The sequence below is a fragment of the Amblyomma mixtum genome, chromosome 2 (genome assembly GCF_055824585.1).
Source record: "Amblyomma mixtum isolate Tamu chromosome 2, ASM5582458v1, whole genome shotgun sequence".
Lineage (NCBI taxonomy): Eukaryota > Metazoa > Arthropoda > Arachnida > Ixodida > Ixodidae > Amblyomma > Amblyomma mixtum.
The window spans coordinates 1,977,653-2,001,912 of NC_143013.1; the positions used below are offsets into that span (position 1 = coordinate 1,977,653).

General features: G+C 47.0%; 1 protein-coding gene across 1 annotated transcript in view; it reads right to left on the reverse strand.

Moving 5' to 3' along the window:
• Window positions 1-329: 329 nt before the first annotated feature.
• Tmhs (Tetraspan membrane protein in hair cell stereocilia) overlaps window positions 330-24,260 on the reverse strand; it is a 131,798-nt gene continuing 107,867 nt past the window's right edge. Inside the window, exons 2-3 of the mRNA XM_089570263.1 lie at window positions 11,585-11,830; window positions 330-4,244 (exon numbers count right to left, since the gene is read on the reverse strand). Coding sequence (XP_089426389.1) covers window positions 4,015-4,244; window positions 11,585-11,830 — 476 coding nt within the window. The 3' untranslated portion in view covers window positions 330-4,014. The remainder of the gene's footprint in view (window positions 4,245-11,584; window positions 11,831-24,260) is intronic.

A 24,260-nucleotide genomic window follows, 5' to 3' on the forward strand; every position in this document is an offset into this window, starting at 1 on the left:
TTTGGCTTTATCCAAACACGTTCCTCAAGATTTTCTCTTCTGATCCCTTCCGTACGTGGAATGGGGACTTAGAATGAACATAATATGAAGAGCAGGTCAATTACGCACCAATGTGATGCTAACGTTTTTTTTTTTTTTTGTAGTTTTCGTTTCTGCTAGCCGAGCCGCAGCCAGCTTTTGGAGCTCCAGGGTGATCGACTAATGAAAACATGAGGTCTTCATTTTCACCACCATATCCTTTAAATACAATCTTGATTTCTTTGGAGGAATCTCACCTTTGTAGATGACATGCGCTGTCATTATGCAAATAACAAGGAACCCTAAACGCCTCAGTTTGTAGATCGTTTTATTATTCCGAAGTTCACAGCGCAGAAGTGTACATTAGTATAGATAAAAAGCACAACCGAACGCACACGTCTTTATTAATAAACACTTTTTTTTTTGTTCTCAAGGATGTAACCAAGGTCACCGACAACGAACTTGGTCGCACTTTGTTCCGTTTTCATGTGTGCTCGTGAGCGCGAGTGTTTTCTGAGTACAACTGTTCATGGTTTCTACCGTTCCCAGCGACCCATGCGCTGCGTATAGGCCGTTCCTTCTTCCGCGAAATAGTACTGAAAAATGGTGATGAGGTCCATTTGTAACGCTGTACTTTGGCCACTCAGGTTCGCCTGATAACATCAGTGCCCCATCTAGCGACACAAAGAAGTCTTCGCTTCTGAAACTGTAAGCCAAGCAACATAATTCAGCCGTTACAGAGCATCACACTGAACAAAAAATGCATAGTACGTAGTCAAACTGAGTCTTGGAGTCCAGTAGCGTGGCTTTTTGGGCTTGTTGGTACATATTTCCAATACACTGTAGCGCAGCAAAAGACGAGGACACAAGAGACGCGCTCGTGGTGTAGCGCTCGTGGTGTTCGTCTCTCGTCTCTTGTGTCCTCGTCTTTTGCTGCGCTACAGTGTATTGGAATCTTGGAGTCCAGAACTTCGCAAAAGTCGTCCTTGGCTTCCTGCTATTTCCGTCGCCACACAGTGAATATTCAAGTGGGTAATGTGATGTACTATTTTACAGTGGGAAGGTATGCAACAAGAAACACACACTTGAACAAGAAAGCAGTCGAAGCTCGAGAAAGTTAAAAATACAACTCAAAGGACATTCAACTACAACATACATAGAAAAAATATGTAGAAAACAAAATATTAGAAAAAATATCAGTATTCTCTTTTCACACTAAAGAGAGACATCAAAGATTATGCAGTCCAGATTTTAAAGGCAATGTACAAGTGTTTTTGTTTCTGGCAAAGTTACATTTTCATTCATAAAGTCTCAGTCAAGTTTGTAGAGCGGAAGTGTATGTACATCTTACTCACATCCGCAATAAATAAGCATGTAAGAATGCACTCACAATTGCAGCGTAAGGTGCTCGCAGCGAAAAACTAATAACTGATGCTATATATTTTGTTAAAAACTTTTAACTGTATGCTGCTGAACAGGGGCGCTAAAATTCGCGCGATTTATTTCGACTTATGGAGCGCTGAAATTTATCACCAGGTTCTACCAGCTTCCGTTTCTGTGTGTGAAAACGCATGCGTCATATTTCGATGTAGAGAAAAGTGTGTTCAATGTGTGAACGCGTTTTTGGTGTAATTTTATTTTTGTATTGAAAAAATTTGACCGGCGCTTGTCTGCTCATAGCGACATCCGACAGAATCACATGAAAATTACAAGACTGTTCAGAGCTAGATGTTGTCATCGACTGGATAACTCATTATAGTAAGCTGGTTTCCTTAAATACGCCAGGAATATATGCACAAGCATACTCACACGCACGCACACGAAAGTGAACAAACAAACATATATACTAACAAACATTTAACATGCCTCTATTACATAATCAACAGCTCTCTCGGGCCTGGTGTCCACCTCTGGCTGAAAGCGCGGAATATCATTTTCTTTGTTTTTTAAAGTCTTTGTAAAGGCAGTTCTATGTCGACCACATTTTGACACTAGCGATATGCTGCTGGAGCTAACAATAACACAAGAAGCTTCATAAAAGCAGCCTTTTAGATTCACACATTTTAACAAAACCTCAGATGTGATAACACTGGGGTTTCGCAAGTCCAAAAACAGTTGCGCCCAAGGTGAGCATTACTGAAGAGCACTCTATATGAATGACTTCGATAATTCTCTAGCAGAAGACAAGCTGCTTGCGCTGCGCAAACTACCACGAAATCACTTCAAGAAAGGTTTTTTTTTTTTTTCACAACCGCATACTTTAGGATCTGTTGAGATGATGTACTCGAAAGTTGTAGCTTTCAGACTGCGGATTCACGCAATAACGGATCTCGCTCACCTCTGAAGGTTTCTGCAGACCTTGCTGTTCATCCAATAGGTGGTGATGGTTCGCTTATCTTTTTCTAGTTTAGCTTACCATCTATAACGATGCTTTAATGTGGGAACAGCATTGTAGTAAACTAAACAGCACGACGTTCATTTATTATCGCAGCAGCTTAGCGGTTGGGGTTTGCCCGCTATTTGCATAGGAAAGTCTCGGAGCCTGTTATGAACCCATGAAAATTCCGTCTTAAGTTCACATATTGAGCCACTAGTCTACATAGACCAATTGCACTTCTGTACTCCTAGTAGGTTCAGTGGAAATCAATATAACAGTAACACGTGGTAAGCAATTCTTTCTTTGTTGGCTCAATTCTCGGTATGTCTTGTTCCTGCTCTATTTAGACAGAACGAAAAATGCTGTAATAATGCTTAAAATTTTTAGATTTCATCGTTACGAGCAAACTGGTGCTATGAAATGCCTTGTCATTTCGACGATGCGAAGCTATGGAACATATACTAAGTTTATTGGCTGCAGGACTATTGTAAAACACTCAATGTTTATTGCCTTTTCATTCGGACGCAACAAAATATACATGAATATCAAACATCGCACATTTGGTTATCAGTGGATAATAAGCCTTTGACGCCCAAAGAAACTTCAGCCTCAAGCTGCTTCTGTTTTTCCCATGCCATAACAGCCAAAACATCCATAATGTAACGTTAGTTTTTCTTTTCGTTCTAGCTTAACCATGTTTCCAAACACTCCGCTGAGCGCATTCTAAGGTTACTAACTGAAATAACGACGTTGCCAGCGGCCTCCTTCGCCACGGGCCAATCCAAACAGAAATGGATTGCGGACGAGCGCCGTTCGTTCTTCTACTTCCCTCTCCGCTGCTTACAATTATTACGACACTGAACAGCCAATAGAGCGCACACCACAGTCGGGCGCGCGAACGGGTGATCAGTTCAAGGTAGTTCTCACTCCGAGACCTTATCCCTCAGTTCAAGGTCCGGGTACCCGACGGCACGCCGTAGACAGACGCCGCCTGCAGTCTCTTCGAAGCACGACGATTACCACGCATAAAATACACATAAAGGCCATGGAACACTCGGACACAGTGACAGCAGGCATCCAGAATGCTGAGTCAGCGACACATCGCGCTTGAAAAATGCACAAAGCTGCCAAGCTCAGTGCGAAGAGCACACGAGGCCGACACCGAAGAACAACTCAGCGTCTTCTTCGCCGGCTCTGATTTTCCCACGTGCAGGCTCTAGCCGTTATCGTCACCCTGCTGCCAGGACTAGGCCGTGTTTCGCTGAGTCCAGATAAGCCGTTATAAGATTTCTTTCGACGCTTTTTCAGACCACCTTTTAATCGGACCCCGTCGTGGCAGCGGACGGACAAGACAATCCGGCGTAGACGAGCTGTCGACGTAAATGCTAAGCACACAGCTTGAAGCGGTCGTAACGTATCTCGTCTTCACAAGAAGAGCAGCGCTGTCGGTGAAGAGGCTGCCTTGTGCAGGTAGGCCCAGAAGGAGAGCGTTTCTTCAATATCGGCGAGCTCCTTTTTCGAAGCGCCGTAGACGTCCACACGTGTCACTGAGGTCGTTCCGTAGATGATGGTGTACTGTGAGGCAGCGGCAGCGACGCTAAAGGCGCCAAAGCCGTGGCTCACAGCTGGAAGTTGTGCATGGACGTGGAGTATTCGGACCGGTAGTTCGGAGCCTGGCCGCTCTTGGAGCGCGTCGTCCGATGCGAATATTCGGAGAACCTGTCCGCGTCGTGCTGCGTTGCCGCCAGTCCTCCTCCGGGCTGGGGCATCAGCATCACGGGCTGCAGGTTCATGGACTTGCGCGATGCTGTCGACTGGTTGTCCGCCATGAATGCGCTGTTCACCTCCCCTGCGCCGAGAGATACAGACAAGGAACGAAATGAGAGGGCTAGGCATGAAATTAAGGTAAGTGGCAAAATAATCAAGGAGAAAGTGTTCGGTCATCTTGTCAAGAACTGTGTGAAAACTCTTCTGGTCAAGACTGGCCAACGTGCTTATGCTGGTACCATATGTTTAATACTGAGATTTGCCTCCTCAGTTACATCCGAAGGTCTCATGTGGATACTAAGTTCGCTGTATGGCTTGGCTGGCTTGTTCAAGGGGCCGGTGTGGGTTCCATGTTTATTAATGCGAAAGCATTTCTTGCCACATGAATGGCGTGGACAGGATGTGTCACCACTGGCTGTGGACAGAGCGTGTCCTCATGAACTGTCGATCATCCAGTAATAGTGTGATTGTGATTTGTAATGATTAATAATGATTGAATAGAAAGTTCAAATGATCGATTTACTATATGAAATAAATCAAATAATAAGAAACTAATTTCGCTAATGCCTTTGAGTAATTCAAGAGATTGGTGAGTTACTAATAATGCCTCCAGAATAGAACGAACAATAAATATATTAATAAAATTAATTGATTAGAAATGAATAAAACAAATAAGTCCGTTCGATTAGTTAATAATAGCCAGACTAATGCCTATGAATTAATTAATATAATGCTTGATTGATTAACGAAGTGGTTTAAACAATTAACTAAATAATTATCATCAATGATTAATTACATTAATAGGAACAGATGAGGAAACGGAACTTGAAATGCTTTCACATTTCTGCACATAAGGAGACTTAAGTGCCCTTTGTTTTTACTTTGACTCCTCTGGTTACGCCTAGTCAAGGGGCCCATGTGTGTCCTATGTTCACTGTTACTTACCTATTTAAACTTGTCCCAAGGGCCCCTTATGGTCAACGTTCAACACTGTGACTTAGGTCTAGCGAACTGGTCCATACTGGTCCCGTGGCCTCTACTGTGACTTAGATACTGACGTTGTGCGCCCATCCTGGCACAGTGCAGGATGCGGAGGCGCTCGGTGAAGTGTAAGAGGGCCGCAGCTGGCACAGGACAGCGTTAATTGGAGAGACATGGGAGAGGCCTTTGCCTTGCAGTGGGAGTAGTCAGACTGATGATGATAAGATATTAAAAGCATTTCATTCATCATTTGCTGGCGTTTAAATATGTTTGTTTTGGACCGTGCGCGATATCCTTAGTTGCATACGTTATCAAATGCGAGTTGCGTTGCCAAGCAGACCGCGCACTCTTGAACGTCGATATCCGGTCACATAAACGGCAACTGTCCTGGTCCATGTTTCGACGGGAAGAGAGATGCCGCGGCGCTTAAGTATCTGTTTACGCATTGACGTCAGATCACAAACTCCAGTAATGGCGCATAAATTGTATTTTAGCTTATTCGGGTCATTCAGTACTTCACGCTATGCCCTATGGCCGCGGAGAATCGGCGGGGGTACAGTGCCGCGCCGTTATCGTTAGCAGATTAGCTCAAAGGCTTTTGAGCACTACTTGAATATTCGAAGCAGCTTTGCTTGCAGCACATTTTCGGCACCTAGCTGTTCCATGCGTCTCCTCCGTGATAACGCCGAAGCATCGCATTACCTGGAAGTTGCCTATCACATTTATCTGTGAAACGAAATTTGTGTCATAGACATGTTGGTACAGCAGCGAGCTGGAAAAGAATCATCTCGCCATACGTAATTAAGCACACGGTTTAATTAACCGCGTTTGGACAAAACTTGCTCGTGCTCACATTAATTTGGGCTGGAGTAATGAGAAATTCCTGTTTCCGTAAATACGTATTAAACCGCCTATACAGCATCGTTCCTCTATTTTATTATCCTATTTTCCTTTTCGTTCAGTACTCGGAAAAATTCGGGCTCGAAGGGGACCGGGAATTCGTATGAACGATGCGAAGTTTGAATTAGTGGATGCTTGCTATATAGACTTCATTTTGACGAGGTGAAACACCAAATAGTATAAACCGGAAGTTCGAATACAGCGCGTTCGAATACACGAGATTTCACCATATGGTAAGCTTGTAGCAAGTATATTGGTGGCCTGTGGAGCAGGGATGATGTCGGGGCAAGGCAACAACGAAAGTAAGGCCGGCTACGTGAGACCTGTTGCCATGGCAACGCATAACTGCTGCCGACATTCAGAGGTCCAAATATGGCGGCCTCGAAGCTAAGCGCACGGGTGTCATTCTCCAGGAAGCAAAAATGTCTCATGTATTCAGGAGCAGCTTGGAGCAGGAGCTCAGCGACGGCCCGTTAGTGTCGGACAAAGGACGTGGAGAAACGAGAGATGTGTACGAGTTGGGTTCGGCGCCGTTACAAATAGCACGCGTATTCATTCTCATGCGAACAATGGCGCATTGGGGCACGGCTCCTCCGCCCCTGCCGTTTAATCGGGTAGCCCTGCCGGCCCCTTGAACATTTCCTTTCTTTTTTTTTTCAATGATCCATAAATAGCCGCTTGAGCTGCCCGTATACGAGTGCGACGCAGTCACCCCGTTGCTACACGTGACACTACGCGTGAGTCACCGTTTTTGTTGGAGCATACAAAGTGCCCGTATGTTAGCCAAATAGAAAAGTTTTTCTTTAGTGTCCCTGCTAGAGACGGGTGGCTAAACATTGCTTTTCCATTTATAAACATTAACCTCGGATCAAATCATGCATGCGTGGGCAAACATTTGCTCTCACACCCACTGTGGTGGCTTAGTGGCTAATGATGCTACAGTTCTCCTCTATTCATTGCGAGTTCGCATGGACCCGAAAGCCGCGATTCGATGCAGGTGCAGCGGGAAAACGCCGTTGTGCTAAAATTTTGCTGCACTTTAAATAACCCTAGATGAATGGTCGAGCTGAAACCGGAGCTTTCTACTGCAGCGCGCTCCACTGCCCATTGTTTTGCTTTGACGCATAAGAACCCATTAACCATTACCAACTAACCATATTTAAACTTGGTGCATAGACGTAACGACCGAGCGTTTGTGAATTACGGTGTACGCAGATTCTGTGGTACTAAGAAAAGATTCTGAGGTTATTGTTTTACAAAAAAAGATAGAAAACGTAATTTACTTTTTCCAGCATGCCAAACTAGTTCCTGAGGCACATCACATCGGAGGACTCCAATGCGTGCGCCAAATTCTGAGTACCTAGACTATTTTGTCTTTCGCCTCCGTAACAGGGATAAGCTGCATGCAGCAGTCGAGCTCTCGATATTGTGTTTAGGAGCCGAATGCCAGGCTACTGGCCAAGAATGACGCGGGAAAAAAAAATGGCCGCGACGGGCATTCGTATTTTGTGTACTATTGGCAGAAAATGCTCACAGGGGGATCGTGAGCACCCGAAAGATGAAAAGAGTGTTTACTTTCTGTAGTCCTTTCTGTTTCACCTAATGCACAACCAAATGAACAAAGCAGCGAGCGGCATTATCGCCAGAGGTTTCGTGCATGGCGTGGCTATTCAAGTGTTGCGGCATTAATTTACATTAAAATTATGTACTACAAAAAGTTAGTGCCATCACATCATGATCTATCGATACGCATTCAAGATCTTCTCACATTTTAGTACATCTAGAGCGAACATATATGGCCGCCAATATTACATATATACACACTTTGGCGACCATATATGTCCGCCATTCGTGGCGTATACTCGAATGAGGTCGTCTTCGTTGCTACTTTTCCAGAAACAGCCTTTCCGCGTTAACAGCTTAGGCTGTCAGCCTCGCTATCGCATTGTTTTTTTTGAAGATATTCTATTTTTGGAAGCTGCACTTTGCACAAGCGGCAAGCGGTCATTTCGCCAATCCTTTCGGCCTCTGGCTTTGCGTTGCTCCTTTCCTTTGGCACCGAAACTTAATTACGTCTGGCGTGGACCACCGTGTTCGGCCAAAAATCGCATAGGAGATAACACTACACCCGTTGGACAAAACAAATGGGTAAACGAGATACAATGCCACAGCTTCAGCTAGTACGGACAGATTTAGTGGCTTGCGGCAGTAGCGACGACATACCTGACAAACGCTCGAGTCCAGTGCGTACTCAGCGTTACTAAAAGGATGCAGCACTGTGAAATCGGAGGCCGAATTCAAAACTTGATTCGCGCGCAAGGGAGCACCGGTGGCTGGTCAATGTCCTGCACAGCTTTCGTGATTGGCCCGTTCAAGATCCTAGGCCAATGTGCGAAAACTTATTACGCGTTCGAAAACCATTTAAAATTCTGGCCCCTGATTATATAGGCGACGACGTTTCTGTAGCTTCAGCCGTGCTGCGCGCATTTCACCCAAGCAGGGGCGTACGGATGAAGCCATGTCTCCCAGCAGTTCTTCTCTGGGTCGCCCGCGAAACGCTTCGCTTCACAGGCGCCTATAGGTGGATCGCACGAAGGCTTCTTTTCGCTACGTTTTTTTTTTTGTTTTCTAGCTAACCAATGAAGCGTTGCCGCCAAATACGTTGGCGACGCACTGCCCTCGATTTCGTCTGGCTGTTACAGCTTCTTCCACGTCTCGTTCGCACTGAAGGACGTGTTACTTCCCTGCTGAACAATACATCCGCAAACGCACTGTAGATCGCGTTTGCAGCTCAGCCTCATGCATTGGAGGATAGCGGCGCAACAGTGCATAGTATCAATGCACTCTTAGATAGTGACGGCAGCGCCTGGTTCGGTCTTAGAGCGTAAAGGCTTCACAATACGCTGGAAAGAAGAAACCCACAACAGCGACATTTGACTAGTGAGACGTGTTGGTGCGTAGCGGAACGATGTGTGAGCGCGATATTGCAGTGTTCCACGACACTGACCAGAAAGGTATAGAGCAAGGTTGCAGTAGCACCCAGACTGCTTTGCGTCTATCGTGTACAGTTACCAGTTGGACTAATGCAAAGTCGCTGTTTATGTTCCGATTTTATGTTCGTTATTGGGGCAGCACCATTTAGGACAACGAAATTATAAGCTTTTGTATGCGCGGAATAGATAAAAAGATCGAACATTAGGCACCATCATGTGTACAATGACATCAGCCCAGAGAACGAAGTCGTCTAGCTGTGCCGTGGTAGCCTTTTCAATTCATAGCTGGCACAAGCCAATTTTGTTGCGAAAGCAACACTACGCGAGTCGCCGAGCCATTTCGCGGGGCCGAGGAAAGGCCATACTGCGCGTGCGCGAGGAGCGGGGACGTCACATGGTGCACAGCTCGCGAGCCGCCGCCGTCGCTGAGCGAGTTACTCAGAGGTGCCGCCGCCGCGCTCGCCAGTTGCGCATGCGCAGTAGCGGCGCATAGCTAGCGTGCCGGGGCCGCCGCCGCTGCCGCGCGCTCTCCGTCGCCTCTCTCTCTCTCCTCGTTGCTTTCGCAATCCTCCAGGTTTAACCAGAGCTAAACCACTGCCAATTTTTTCGCTTACGCATCAGGAAGGTCTGATGCTTCGGACATTAGCGCTCGCTGAAAGTAGGTGGGTCTTCTGAAGAGGTCTCAAACGAAGTAATCATCCAGGACAGCAGCTTGGGCATGTTGGTTATTCATTTGTGACGGAACAGCGCTTGTCTCTTGTCCCGGTGTTTTGCGCTGTTCCGTCACAAAAGAAGTAATCATATGGCAAAATTGCAGGCATGCTTTCGCTGGAAAGTTCAGTGATAACACTTACAGAGACAAAATACCAGCTTGTCGCTTTAGACTAACATTCTGATTGCTTTATATAATAGATGGTCACATGCACAGAGCACGTGTTGTAGACTAACTTTCAAGTTCAGAAGCATCATAGCGGCGAAAGGCGCTGAATTCGGTTCAGATTCTTTAATGTGTACCTGAATACGAGCGCAGTATCATACTATTTCGCCTTCGTCGAAATGCAGCCGCACCGGTAGGGCATCGAAACCTCGGCTTGTGTACATCAGCCTAAAGCCACGGAGCTAAAGCGGCGTGCCACTTAGAGTAATGACGTTATATTGTTAACACACATTTTCTGGGAGCATTTTTTACCCACTGAAGTTGTGAGCAAACATTTTCTGCACCATCTGGTGCAGCAAACTATATGTTTTCTAAAGTACCTAGCGAGCGCGCTCCACGGGATAGGTATGAAGGCGGCTGCACTCTGACCCAGGGGAGTACAGAGCAGAGAGGAGTATGTGGTAAGAGGAGGATGATGTGATGTGGCCATCATGGTTCTGCCATGACTGCTTGCTCATAAAAAGACCCCTAATAAACGCCAAACTGCGTCCATAAGCGTTGAAGTCAGCTCACTGAGGATTTTTTTTTTGTACTTCTAAGTCCCCTGATCTTACAAATGTTGCAGGAATACTGTCTGTAAGCTTCAGTTTCATGAAAGTTGCCATGGCCTTCATGGTACCGGCTAGAATAGCGTGATACGGAAAGATTGTTGTTGCCAGATGAGTGCGCCCTGTATTTCCTCGGCATCCAAGCGGCCGACTATCGTGAGGTTTTACCATAATGGCTGCCACTTACAGTCAGCAGGAATACGACGAGGGTGAACATTGACGTATACGACAGCCACTATAGCTTTATAGTGTCAGTATATAGAGTCACTGCATATACTCGTAGACAGCGCATATCTGTAGTGCTGTGCGAATAGTAGATTGTCAAAACTGAATCGAATACAAATGGTGTAGGAACCAAATCGAATAAGAATCGACTAGTGATAGAAGCGAACTGAACACGAATCGAAAATTTGAATGACTGTTCGCTACCTACATGTGCGATTATTCGTGATAAATAGAGCGAAACAGCCAAGCGCTAGCGGCAACGCTGGGGTACTTAAGGAGGTATAACTATAGCTACCAAAAGACGCAACACTCACCAGTGCTATGGTACGCAATACTAAGTCAGTATACTAATTCCATTCCTGTTGTACCACATGTAATAAAAATCACCACTTGCTATTCACATAATAGCGAACAAACTACCGCCATTCTAAGTTCATGGGAGAGGCAAGGGGTTTATGGCAGCCATGGCCTCTGAAATCATACATCAAGGCAGAGCTTGGTAAACCTGCCTGAGCCCTTCCACGTCGCCCTGTCTTGGAGGCCATGCATGAGCATTACGAACGTCGCCACATAAATAGACAACGCCGCGCAGTCGAACCCTCCTTCCTTCGCAGACTGATCGCGTCGCGGCAGCATGCTCCGCTGCGTCGTAGTAGACCTTGCTTTCGAAACACAGTTATCCGAAGATTATTCGAACACTTGAGAGCGCATTCGATTCGTTCAACGAATCGAACAGGCGGATATTCGGTTCGTCATTATAAATTTTCGAATCTTCGCACACCTTTATCAGATAGCTTAACTCCATGCGCCGCGTAGAGATGGCGCGCGTGTTCCGTACCCTTGTAGACGGATCCGTTGGAGATGTACTGGTCGGGCAGCAGCTTGACGTATCGCGTGCCCAGGACGAAGGCGAGGGCGGCGAGCACGACGCAGTCGGCGACGCCGATGACGGCCAGGATGTAGGCCCAGCGGATGCCGCACTGGCCCGGGTCGTAGTCGCCGGCCTCGGGTCCGCACACGTCGCGCACCACGGACACGTCCCAGCCGGCCGGGAAGGTCAGCACGCCGATCACCATGCACACGGCTGCGTCATACACACAAAGGGGAAAAAAGAAAAAGAACGAATAAGACGAGGCTTCTCGGGAAGTTCACAGTCACTTGTACAATGTTGCTTAATGCGATCACCATTTAGGTTGTCGTCTTGCAAAGACCACCCGGTTTCTTTGTAACGGAATGGTCGCAAAGTCATTAGCATCGTCAAATTTGAAAATCTGTGGTCTAGAATGTTCGAGTACCATCTATTGAATAATCATAACGGATTATACCACCCCGACCCATTCTTCTGCCTAAATCCACCCACTAATCTGCATTAATCCACCTTAACGCACCAAATTATCCCCACTAATCAACATTAGTCCACCAATAATCCCAATAATCTAACTTATCCACCTGCATATCCGCCTTAATCCATTTTCTGGAGTGAGCGTAGTTCAATTTTTTTTTTTTTTGGGGGGGGGGGGGGTTCCTTTGAAATATTTGGGGATGGGCGGACTTCCAAATGTTCTTTAATGATGTGATTAAGAAGGCCCCAAGTTTTTTCTTTGCTTTATAATCTTCCTCTGATTGTCTTTTTCTAGCCACAGTTGCTGTTTCGATGTTTCCTTATTTCTGTTTTTACTTGTTTGCTTCTATTCTCTTCTGAAAAATTATTGGTACGCTAGGCAGTTCCTTATTGCTAGAATGAGGCTGACCAATCCCGCTTGTCGCTATGAGCTGTTCTCTACACGAAAGCAATGATAACAAGTCAAAACATGTGCCCCTTTGACATTAACTATTCTATTTCTGTAATGGTTACCGCAACAAGAAAAGAGGCAGTGGGCACAAAACGCTATAATGGGGGTTAGTGTAACGAGCTCCATCTGTCGGGTTTATACGCGGTTTAGTGCGACTGAAAAGTACTCCCCCCCCCCCCCCCCCCCCCCCCCTAAAAAAAGCACTTTGAAACGCCTAAGGTACGAGCATCCCAGAAGCCTGGACCACTTCCTGTCCTTTAACGCCCTTTAACGTGAAGAGGAATCTCGGGAAACGAATGGCTTTGCATTTTGCCCCCTTAACGCGGGCACCATGATCGAGACACAATCAATGCCCTTCAGATCCATGTATCAGAACGCCATTGCCTAAATGAAAGCCATTAACCAAGACAGAATGATACATTTGCATGGTAGCTGAATACGTTGATCTTTGTTGTGTCATAGGGTGCCTCGATTTGTTGCATCAAGGCACTCTACCAAGTGAAAAGTTAGTGCTCTGGCGTGCCTCGCTAGTGGTCGAATGAAACCTTCGCATTTACTGAAAGGTGTACTTTACGTCCTTCATATTAACCTAACTGGATCTATGAAAGAAGCAAAAGAAAATGGCCGTGAGGAGAAGGACGCGAATGATGTAAGGCGACAATAGTAACTATAAACAAAAAAGTATATTAGCCCGACTCTTACGTTCATGTTTCCTTGAAAGACATACTGCCGCCACTTGAGCACGTAGCCAATGGTGACTCTACCAATAGTTGTCACAATATGTAGCGAGATTTTTTTCTACTGCCATGAGCCTTCGTCTTACCAGAGCATAGCTCCATCAAATATCAAAAATTTAAATACAACACGATCACTTAAAACCAACAGCAGAGAAGAAACAGACACAAAGAAGAAACACACAGACGTGGACGAAGCTGTTTGCTCTCTGCTGCTGGTTTTAAGCGACCATGCACCAGCTAGCTCAACAATCCACCTTATAGACAACGACTTTCACTTGTGTACATGTCGTGTTTTTACGTTATAAAAAGCCAACCTTCTTAACAAACTGAGATATTAAATACATATTAGAGGATTCTAACAGAGTACACTAATTCTACCCTGCGGTCGGCGCAAGATAGCCCTAGTCGCTAATGCGCTATAAAACACAACACAGCACAACGCAACACCGACAACGAGTTTCTTGACAATTCGTGTTTCTGACGTCATTATGTCGTCTCCGCGCGAACAGAACAAGAACAACCATGGCCATAAGCGGCAGCTCCTTTTAATCACTGTCTCGTACCGACTCCGACGTTTTTTACCTTTTTCTAACGAAGGGGAACACGACGCAAGATGGCTTCATTCGTATACATTCAAAGAGAAGGAAGCGAGTGCACACGCTATCTTTTTCGTGCACTGCAGACTTCACCACAAAAACACCCATCGACTAACATAAGCAATCCGTGCACAGGTGGCTGAGAGAGCAGTACACAAGAACAAAGTTAAGCCACCGCCCCCGTGATACCTCGCCGTCGTCCACGTACAGCAGCCCACACACAACTGCGCGCCACTGCACATTCATTATACTGCCTCGAGAGAAAGCGCTAATAACCGGGCACGGAACTCAATCATCATTAGGCAATAACTTCGGTTAGTGTCTCTCTTTTTTTTGTTCTTGTTGCGTGCAGCGGTTGAAAGCGCGGCTCGGCCGACAAGCAACGAAGCGGACAATCCAACAGCGATACGATCGCAGGCGCTCTATAATGAAGAACCACTGATGGTGCGCACGCGGCTGACACTGCCGGAAAGAGAGAGTCGCTTCCTCAATTCCTCCTGTGCAGTGGATTAGGCACTAACTGCGAAAGACAAGAGAAGGGGTGGGGGGGGGGGGGGGGGGGGGGGGGTAGGACAGGGGGCTTCCATTTGCGGTTAACGAGCTTCCTCCTATACGACACGTCCATTTGTAGTCCGGCGGACACGCTCTATATTTAAACCAACTCAAAATAAAGAAGCAGAAAGAGGACACTTTAACGTCCCTTATAGGGCCTCACCCTCTACGTTGTCGCTGCGACATTTACTGGCCATAACCGCGGATATTCAAACGACTGCGAAACAGGAAATAAGGACCTACATTTACTTTTAGAAGTAGCGCGCGCGATCTGCTGGTGACGAGTAATTTAAGCGAGCACAACTTCGGTTCTCTGGGCATTGCGATAACGTTTTTTCCTTGCTCATTTTTAAATTAGGCTGACGCAGTTTTCCTGGAAAAGACTGTCTGCGGTTGATTACAAAAGGCACCCGTAGCCGTTAATCGAGGACTGGAAAAGAATTAAACGTCTTCGCATGGAGCGAGCGCTGTGGAAGTCGAATGGCACGGACAGAATTGGAATATGCACTGAGAAAAGAAACCAAGCGGAAAATAGGGAATATGTTCTAATTAAGAGGCTGCGTTTAACGAGTTCGTTATTTCAGGAGCACAGGCTGTAGCGGAGCGATTGAAGCGAATTTTCCCGCCTTATTCATGAATGAGGAATAGTATCTTATAGTTCGGTGCAGCTGCTGTGATAGTCTCTTTTAAATATGGCCTGTGAAGTTTTCACGCTAGTTGCCATGCCTCAGCTTACGTTTCAAGACAGTATGGTTAAGTGCTCTTTACTGGAAAGAGTCATGCATGACCCTCCGAGGCACGCATTTACTATATTGTTTTCAAACACTGAGCATTGTTCACCCGAAAACTGTCTCATGATTGTGATGGTCCGAAACGAATCGTAAATCAGAAGGGGCAGATACGACACCTACTTTGTATAACACTTAGTATACGGTAGCCACGTACTTCTCGCTAAACTGCGCATATTTTACTTCGACTGAAAAGTCACGGATGCTAATTATTCTGCACTGTAAACAGAAAGATTGGTTTGGGTTTATTGGGGTTTAACGTCCCAAAGCGACTAAGGCTATGAGAGACGCCGTAGTGGAGGGCTCCGGAAATTTTTACCACCTGCGGTTCTTTCACGTGCACTGACATCGCACAGCACACGGGCCTCTAGAATTTCACCGTTATCGAAATTCGGCCGCCGCTGCCGGGATCGAACCCGCGTCTTTGGGGTCAGCAGCCGAACGCCGTAACCACTGAGCCACCGTGGCGGGGTATAAACAGAAAGGAGTAAAAAAAGAGTAATCTGCCTTCTGTCGCACTCCCTTTTATAAAAAGGAAGTGCGCAAGACGACAGATTACTCCCTTTTTACTCCCATATAAGCGTATTAGTGTTTAGAGAGTGGGCCGACAAGAAAAGTAGAACAGCAGCGCTAGCTGCGGTCGCTGACTTTTTGTCAGGTAAGCCCACAGTCGCACCTCCGTTGTGCTTCCGCCACGGGCGGCAGTGAAATGTGTGCTTTGCTAAGCGGGATGCAAGGCACGCGAGACGAAGGTGCGCCGCTTGAAACAAAACGAAGCAATAAAACGAATAAACGATCTTAGCGCTGCCGATCGCGTGGCGGTAACGGCGGCGTCGGCGAACCGGAAATCAAAGGGTAGACGAACGGTTCTTTCTCGATCGCGTGTGGGAGCGACGGAGACTCTCTATCTAGAACCATTGCCGCTTGAGAAAGAAGAGAAAGAAAGATTGATGGCGATTGAACGGGTTGGTCGCACGCGAAGCGCCGTTAGAGATATCGGCGGACGAAGTTTGGGTCGGGCAGCTCGGCAGGCATCATTGGTGGTTGGTGGTGGTCATAGACAATCCAGCCAACGCGTGAGGCCGCGCCTTTTGAAGGGATCCATCATCGAAGCGGCTCGGCTATCGCCGCACTAAAGCCCCCCCCCCCCCCCCCCCCCCTTCCCTTCTTACGAAACGCAGGCCGGAAATGGAGCTTATACACCCTGTAGCGGGTATACGTGTGTCGGCTGGATTTGATGAATGTGTAGTTATACGACGTGCGGGCGTATACGTGTAAGCCGTCGGCTTTTCAGAAGAGGCAGTGACGTACAACGAATTCAGTGCGGTGGCGCCTTCGCGCATTCTTTCTCCAAGAGTCATCTCCGCAAGGGCGCGACGTGGAACAATCAAAACAGGTGACGCGGACGCAATATTGGGTTGCAGCACGAAACGGTGGAAGTTCTAATAGGCAGGTGAGCGAGAGGAAGCAATAAATATGAGCTACGAACGAAGAAATGACTGGGAGTTTATACAGATTTGAGTGCTATACATCATGACGCGGACGCCGAGTCGTGCCCACTGCTTTAGAGCGCGGTTACCTTCGGTCACGTTTGCGTTCGTGTGGTGGAAAGCAATTTTGCGATTGACTGCGATTGCGCGAGCACGGGCGTGCATTGGAGAGTCACGCGATCGTGTTGAAGCTCACTGAGGCTGATTTAGTTTTCGTCTACCAGCGATGACTTAAACTTACGGAAACAACTTAAGTAACTACCGGGAAGGTTCGCTGCATGTAATGTTTACTACTTTTGTGAGTACATATGCATGTGCAAAGCACGGTGGCCTCTTTATTTTTATGGGCAGGTATATGGGGACATTACAGCGAGAAGATTCGGGCTTTTGTTTCTCATTACCAGAATAATTTCAGTAAAGGCGATGACCTTACATAAAATATTTGCAGGCGAAATAAAAGTTTCCAGCTAGCATGTAGAAGGGAATTCCGGCGTGTTTACTGCAATGTCATTTTACATGCTTACCTTATACTTTTATTTTACGAAAAAATCAGCAACATGCGAAGTTATGCTCCATGCACGCTTTCTTACTTTAACTTGTTCATTCTTTTGCTGGAATCTAAGATAGCTCAGCTGTTGCGTTACACGGAAGTGGCACACACACACACAACGATGCGAGGGCAACGAACAGTGAACGAAATGGGGCCCAGTCCTTACAAATTTAGCGCCGGAAAACTGATGTCGAAAGGCCATTCGGCGCGATCCCAGAGTGCTAAGAAAAAAGAGCGCTCCCACGAAGACGCAAGCCACGTATACGTACCGGAAGCGGTCACGTACCCCAGTTGCTCGAGACAACTGCTCGCGCCATTTGAAAAGTTCAACAAAGCAAACGGGCAAACGTAGAAGCGCTTCCCGAAGCCTGAAATGAGACAGATCTTTGCCGCAGACCCCATACGGAAGAGGCAACAGTATAAAGAAGGAAAAGAAGAGACAAATTTTCTCGTCCCTGATCTTCGTTCTAGTTTTTTACGTACCGCGACGCAGAACGACAAGAACAAAGTCCAGGAATGAAAATAAGGAAACAAGCAAACAAACAAGAGAAGGGTACTCGTTTTTCCGGTTTAAGGTCTGTCGCCGGAACTTTCAAGCGGGGAGTTTTTGAACTGGAGAGAGAGAGAGACATTCGGAGATGCGACAGACGTTCTTTCGTGAGCCGGCACCCTCGCTTCCAAACTTGGAGGAAACGTAGGCGCACGTACAGTCGTGTACTTCGTTAGCGATGACAAGCTCTTCTTCTCTCTTCAAGGAGGATGCGAAAAGTAGTTACACTCTCACCTGTACCTCCCTCGCAAGCCGCCAGCAATAACCCGAAGTGTATAGGAAACCTGCGTTCGGTCATTTCTCAGCTTCTTTTCTTTTTCTTGTCGGTATTACGGAGCCGCCTTTTGTTTGTCGTGTGGTTTTCCGCATGATGTACGCACGCGCCCTGCGTGCGGCGTTCGTTTCGAGGCCCGAAAATAAACCCGCGGCGGCGACGGAGACAGCTCCGCCGCGGTGAGAGCTTGTCACTGGCGAGCTCGTTCGTCGTCTTGTCTGGGAAACGCGATGGCCCGGAATAGAAGTGATGCGTGTACAGGCGCCGTTCACAATGTGTGCCTCATATGCTGGTGGCGTCTGTGAGAACGAAGTTGAGAAGGAAAGGATCAAACGCAGGAAACGCACGTGGAGAAATGCAATCTCATTTCGCTTGTAGGCAGGTGCGTGCCGTTGAGCACGCGGGCGTGCGGTGTGGGATGCGGATGTGCTTAGGAAAGACTCCTTCGGCAAGCTCTCTTTTGTGTGTACGTGTCCGTTACTGGTGGTGGTTAGGAGAATCAGGTTGTGTCATGTATGTGTGCGCAGCCACAGCTGTTCGAGCGGATCAACAAGTGAGTGATCAATCCGAAATAAGAACTGTGAGGATGTGGAAGATATCTCTGGCGAGCGTCTTCCCTTTGAAAAATTAGGTTAACATTCGAAACATGCAAACTGAATAAGAATAAGTGCCTCTAGATTGCATGACTTCCACCACGTGCTGCGTGGCGCTTGAAATTAAGCATTACCGCGGGAACTTTGAATGTATTGTGCACCCTATTGATTTTCTATGGGCGTCAGGACTAGTCGTTGCGAGAGCAAGAAGAATTTTTTAAGTCCGATTCTGCAGCACGTAGGAAGAGTAGGCCGCAAGCATCATCATCTTCGCTCGCATCTCATCGTGCTTTTTAGTTTTCTCCCAATGACAAGTAAAAACATTCCAATTGAGTTAGTCGGTATTCGCTACTAGAGGACAACTGATGGCGCTAGGTGGAAATGTCCAGGAAAGCAAGGCATGGTAATGAAAGTGTGATGCGCCTGGTATGTTGGGAGACTGGAAGGCTGAAAGCACGATCTTTGCGCTACTCTATTTTAAACGAAAGAGGGAAGCAAGAAGCAAGAGAGAAAGAAAAACCATAGACCAAACGATAGCAGCAGCGAACGTATCATGTCTTCAAACGTGTGAGCAATCAAAGCCATATAAAAGAGAAAAAAAAAACTGGATTAGACACTTAAGCTCCACCCTAAGGGCGGAGCTAAAGTGTCCCCATTAACCAATTAACGCGGTTGCGTTAATGGGTTCACCCATTAACGCACCCATCAACGCAGTAACGCACCCATTAACGCGACAGCGTTAATCTAATGGGTGCAAAATTGATCATTCTCGACTTTACATGCATCCAACGCTGGGAGTCCTCAATGCACTCCTGTAGCAGTGGTGCAGCGGTTAAGCGATGCAACACTGCCCTGCGATGGCAGGTGCTGGCGCCGGTGGGGCTTGTGCCTCCCAGGTTGCTCTTCCCGAGCAACCTTTCGCGAACAATCATTAATTTAACTCCCACCTTACACGGTGGTCAGCTTACTCGCAATCCAGTGGGCAGGTTGTGATCAGGGTAAAAAGGTCACGTGACCTAGGTGGCTTAGATTTGAAACGATCGCCAACGACGACGCCGACGTCGACGCCGCACCATTTTTTTCCGTCATGGGGGTACTAACGCTCCCGCGTTAAGAATAAACCGAGTCATTGTCGCCAGCGCTTCAATAAAGCGTTAATGAAGTTTTGAAGGAACGTTAACGCCCGTTACCGTCATTCGTTTCAGCGAACAGGCAATGAATTTGTTGGAGCGCGCCGTGAGAACTGCCACTAGTGGCAAGCAAGCCGGACAGGCTGGTTTCCCAACGTATGCGCCGGGCCAGGCTAGACGAGGAATACGGCGAGAGTCCTTGGCAAAGAAAGGCAAGAACGTGTTGCGCGCGCGGCGAAACGAATTAGCCGAGTGCTCCTTAATTGCGGCGAGGGGGCGCGAGTTCGCGCATGTGTAGGGCACAGCACGAGGCAGATTGGTGACCTTGCTTTCCTTGCTCTAGCGTCAAAGCCAGCTCGGCGAAACCAGAGTGAGAGCAAGGCTGGCAATTGCGCGCGGTCACCAGTGTCTCGCTCAGGAACGACCACCTCGCCACGATGTGATCTAAATCTCTCAGAATTCCTGTGCACGCAGTTGTAACTGCTCAATGTTCTCACGGGCAGAACCTCAGGAAGCTTTGTAGCGAAATAAATAGTGAGAATAAAAGAATAAGAAGCAGGGACGGAAGAGAGGGAGGGGTGTCGGAGATCTGTCGTTCTGTTTTTGTTCAGACTGGTCAAACATTAATTAGGCTCGTCGTTAAAAGGAGTATCATATGGGAAGCAGCTATTTTTAGCAGATGTAGCATGGGCATTAACCAAATTGTTAGCATGTACATTGTATGCGACTGAAGTTTACTACTGAGACTATTGAGTAGCCTCTCTGTTAACAATCACAAGCTTTCATGAAGGCTTTAGTTCCTTCAGTTGCGATGGCAGAGGGGGGTCACTGTGCTTATTAGCTGCAAAGCAAATAGAGCGAGATGACGGAACCTAAACCTTCAGTTAGTGAACGTTGCGCTAAGGCACAGATGGCGGAGTTATAGGAATCGTTAGTTTCGGAATCGTAAGCACACCAATTTTGCAATGCTTTGTTGTATTCAACTGCTATTAATGTACTTCTACTCTTCTTCTGAACCCCACATATTATCTTGATGCTTCTGCTTAGAACCGAGCGCTCTTACATAGAAACCAGCCTACACCTCCTTAATGAAAGAGACCTCTGCAACGGTCCGCATTAACTTTTCACGACTATTCACCTCCTTAGCGCAGACGACTGTGTCTCGCAAAATAACGAATAACTATCATGTAACGGTAGTCCGCGGGCCCCTTACCGCTTATCCGTTTAGGGCGGTACGTATGTCTTGATCAAGTGCGGCCTACAAAATAAGTTGGCTATGCCGTTTCCTTTCCTTTTATTTTTTTTTATTGCATCAGCAAGGAGGGCCCCTGCGGTACTCCCCATAATGCAAGTAGAGGTGCCACCGTTACACTTAGCCTCATTTAAATAAGCCAATTATTTCGGCCCTTCGCACACGGAAAAAAGATATGTTGCGGCCCTCGGATTTTGTTTTTCTAATCGGGGCGGGGTCCCGCTGAAAGCTGTTAGCCAAGTTAGTCGGACCGAAGCGAAAGGACGTCCACGCGTCGTGAGAACGGAGGAGGCGAGCGTCCGAGCCCCATTGGTCGCGTAGATTTCCGGACACGATTAGGCGTCTTGTGCTCCCCACTGCGGCAATGGCTTGGCTTGGCTTCGCTATAGGCTTCGGCTGGGCTTCTCTCCGTCCGATCAGATCTCGGAGGCTGAAGTTGCGTAGAATGGGCCACTGGGCGCTGCCTATGTTGTTCCCTTTAACGGCGCCCTCTGGTGTTCTTGATGAAACTAGAAAGCCCGAGTGCTGGGTTGCTCAACCTATCTTGTCCAGGCAAGGTGTAGGTCTGCTTATGGCGCAAGACACTTCCCGTGGATGTATATTAACTGTCAACTGACACAATGGAAGCACTAAGTATCCTTGACAGTTTCTTCGCTTTTTTTTTTTTTTAATTATGTATCTAACGGTCCTGAGTTACTTTTTCAATCAGCTAGAGGTTCATAGTCTGCAGAAATGAAAAGTGGCGAGTTCAATTTTGCGACCAACAAAAATGTAGCTCAGGGGCAGAAAACGGGAAATTTATCGCTTCACAAATTAACGCGCACACACACGCATATGCCTGCACGTAGGCATACCTATACACACCCTCGCTAAAAGTCCTTGAAAATTAGGAAGACAAATGCCGAATATCTGCGATGTGTGTGAATGGGCTGATGACATTCAACGATAAAAATGATATATGCTTGACGCCTGCTCTAATTAACGCTTACGTCTTCAGCGGAACTACCTTATCCTATTTATTGCTTTGCTTCTTGGCCCTACGCTTGAATGAAAACATATATTTGGGGATAATTCAGATCTGTTGCGCTTTTTTTGTCTTACTGACACAAAACCGAGAGTTAAGACAACGTGCAAATGATGTACAGTCCATGTTTCAGTGCGTGCAAGCAGACAGGTCATGAAGAAGCAAGAGCAGTGGCGTTAAGGCAAACAAAAAATTCAAGATAGCTCGAGGGCAAATTGAGATGCTTGTATGAGGTAGTGCATCTGGTGAATTTAATTCAGAAAGTTACTTTACCTCCTCTCGATTGCTAAAATAAGCCCATAAGGCTTGAGTGAGAGGCGCTAAGGAGCTGCACGTTTTTCTCAGCGACTTAGAAGGAAAAAAAAATATTTCGTTTGGACAGAGTGAGTTCAAGGTGCGAACTTCCTTCTTCTAAGGATGAGGACAAGTTCTTTTTTTCTTCAAACCTATAGGTTCATATTTTGTAACAAGCATTTTCAACAATCGTTCTCCTTATTAACCGCTGTTGAGCCCTGCCTGCGGCGAAATATATTCCTCGTCACAAAACAGAACGAAATTTTCACAAAACTGTTACAAAAACATTAGCAAGACTAGCGAACAGATTCATCAAGCTTCTCACATACCGAACAACCTTAGCAGCCGACATTCATCGAGCAGACGACATGCGTCATTACTCTTATTCCCCATTTGCAGACCGGAAACATATTCGGTTCAGTAAATCCACAAAAAAAAGCATGTAAAGTCACCATTTAGATAAAAATATATATGCAATGCACGACAAAACTCACTGCACAAAGAAAGACAAACTTGCATGGATTGTGGATCTGTTCCGTGCATCTCTGCAGGATGGAATTGCAGCGTTCAAGGGCTTCCGACGTCGTTCAAATACTTTCCAGCACTTGCGACCATTGTATAACATCAAAGCTTCCTTCGAAGACACACGAGCGCGCACCTGCTTCAAAAGACCGCGTAATTGCAAGCTGTACATACACGACGAGTCCCGGTTACCAAGGCGGTCGGATATACCGGTCATCTCTGGCTCCGCTCCCCACCGGTTCCATTAGGGACGTCTTGGATCTTCGCCAGAGTCACTCTGGACGCAGCGGACAGCTATTAACCTCGTATAAGAATTCGATCATGAGCGCACTGCCCGTTCGCCTATGCAGCAAAAGGAAAAGAAACTGATGACTCAGGTGTTGGTCTCTCTGCCGGAGATGATCAGTTACGAAGGGTACCTGCCTCGACCAGATCATATCGATGCAGCCCGGAGCACAATACGTGGACAAGTAAAGGGTTGGTTTGCAGCATCGGACCAGACAGTCTCCGCATCCTCACGATTCGTTTAGTAGTGCACACGGTGCGATGCTAATATGTCGACCTGAGTTTCGGATCTTGGTGCCCATTAGGCTGTCGTCCTAAATAGGGTCGTGACTGTCCACTCCTGGAAGGGCTTCTGCGACGCACGACGTACAGACACTGAGCAGCACATGACGACTGCGACTTGGAACACAGCAGTGCCCTGTTTAATGCTGCCAGGTGCCCCAGATATCCGTGGATGGCTAATTCTTCAGTGATTGCAGTAATGTGACGAAGCAGGCTATTTCGCTGACAGCACACCGGAACTTAGTGCGCAGTAAAATACAGCACAAAGACTGTTTTATGTGTACGGCTATGCAGAACTTCCTACATAAGTATAAGCAGCGAAGAAATCCTGGGACATTAGGTGAACGCGGCTCGCTCAGGATAGTTCGTAGTGGAGAGCATAAGTAGAGGCTTTTGAATTCTGTAGCAGAAGTCAATACAACTGATGATGATGGTTATTATGGCGATGATGATCGACGAAATCCGTACAGGGCTTTCGCGAGGCGTCCTGCTTTGGCAAAAAGGAATGAGAGTTAGGTACTTGCATCACAAATCCGCCCTATTACTTCGTGAGCAAGCAAATGATGTGCATGATGTAGTGACCGGATATCACCTGCTCGAACGCAAGACTTCTTACTGTTCGTTCCCTGTTCCAGACGGCCCAGATCCTGAGTCTTTTGAGCCGGTCCGACCGACCAGACGGGCCGGAGAAGAGCTACGGGGCGAGCCGGCTATCCTTGAGAAGTCCCCAGAGCGAACAATGCCTGAGCAATCAGCTGCCTTCTGCGGGACCCCCCTCCTTTCGCTGGCTCACTTCCTACGC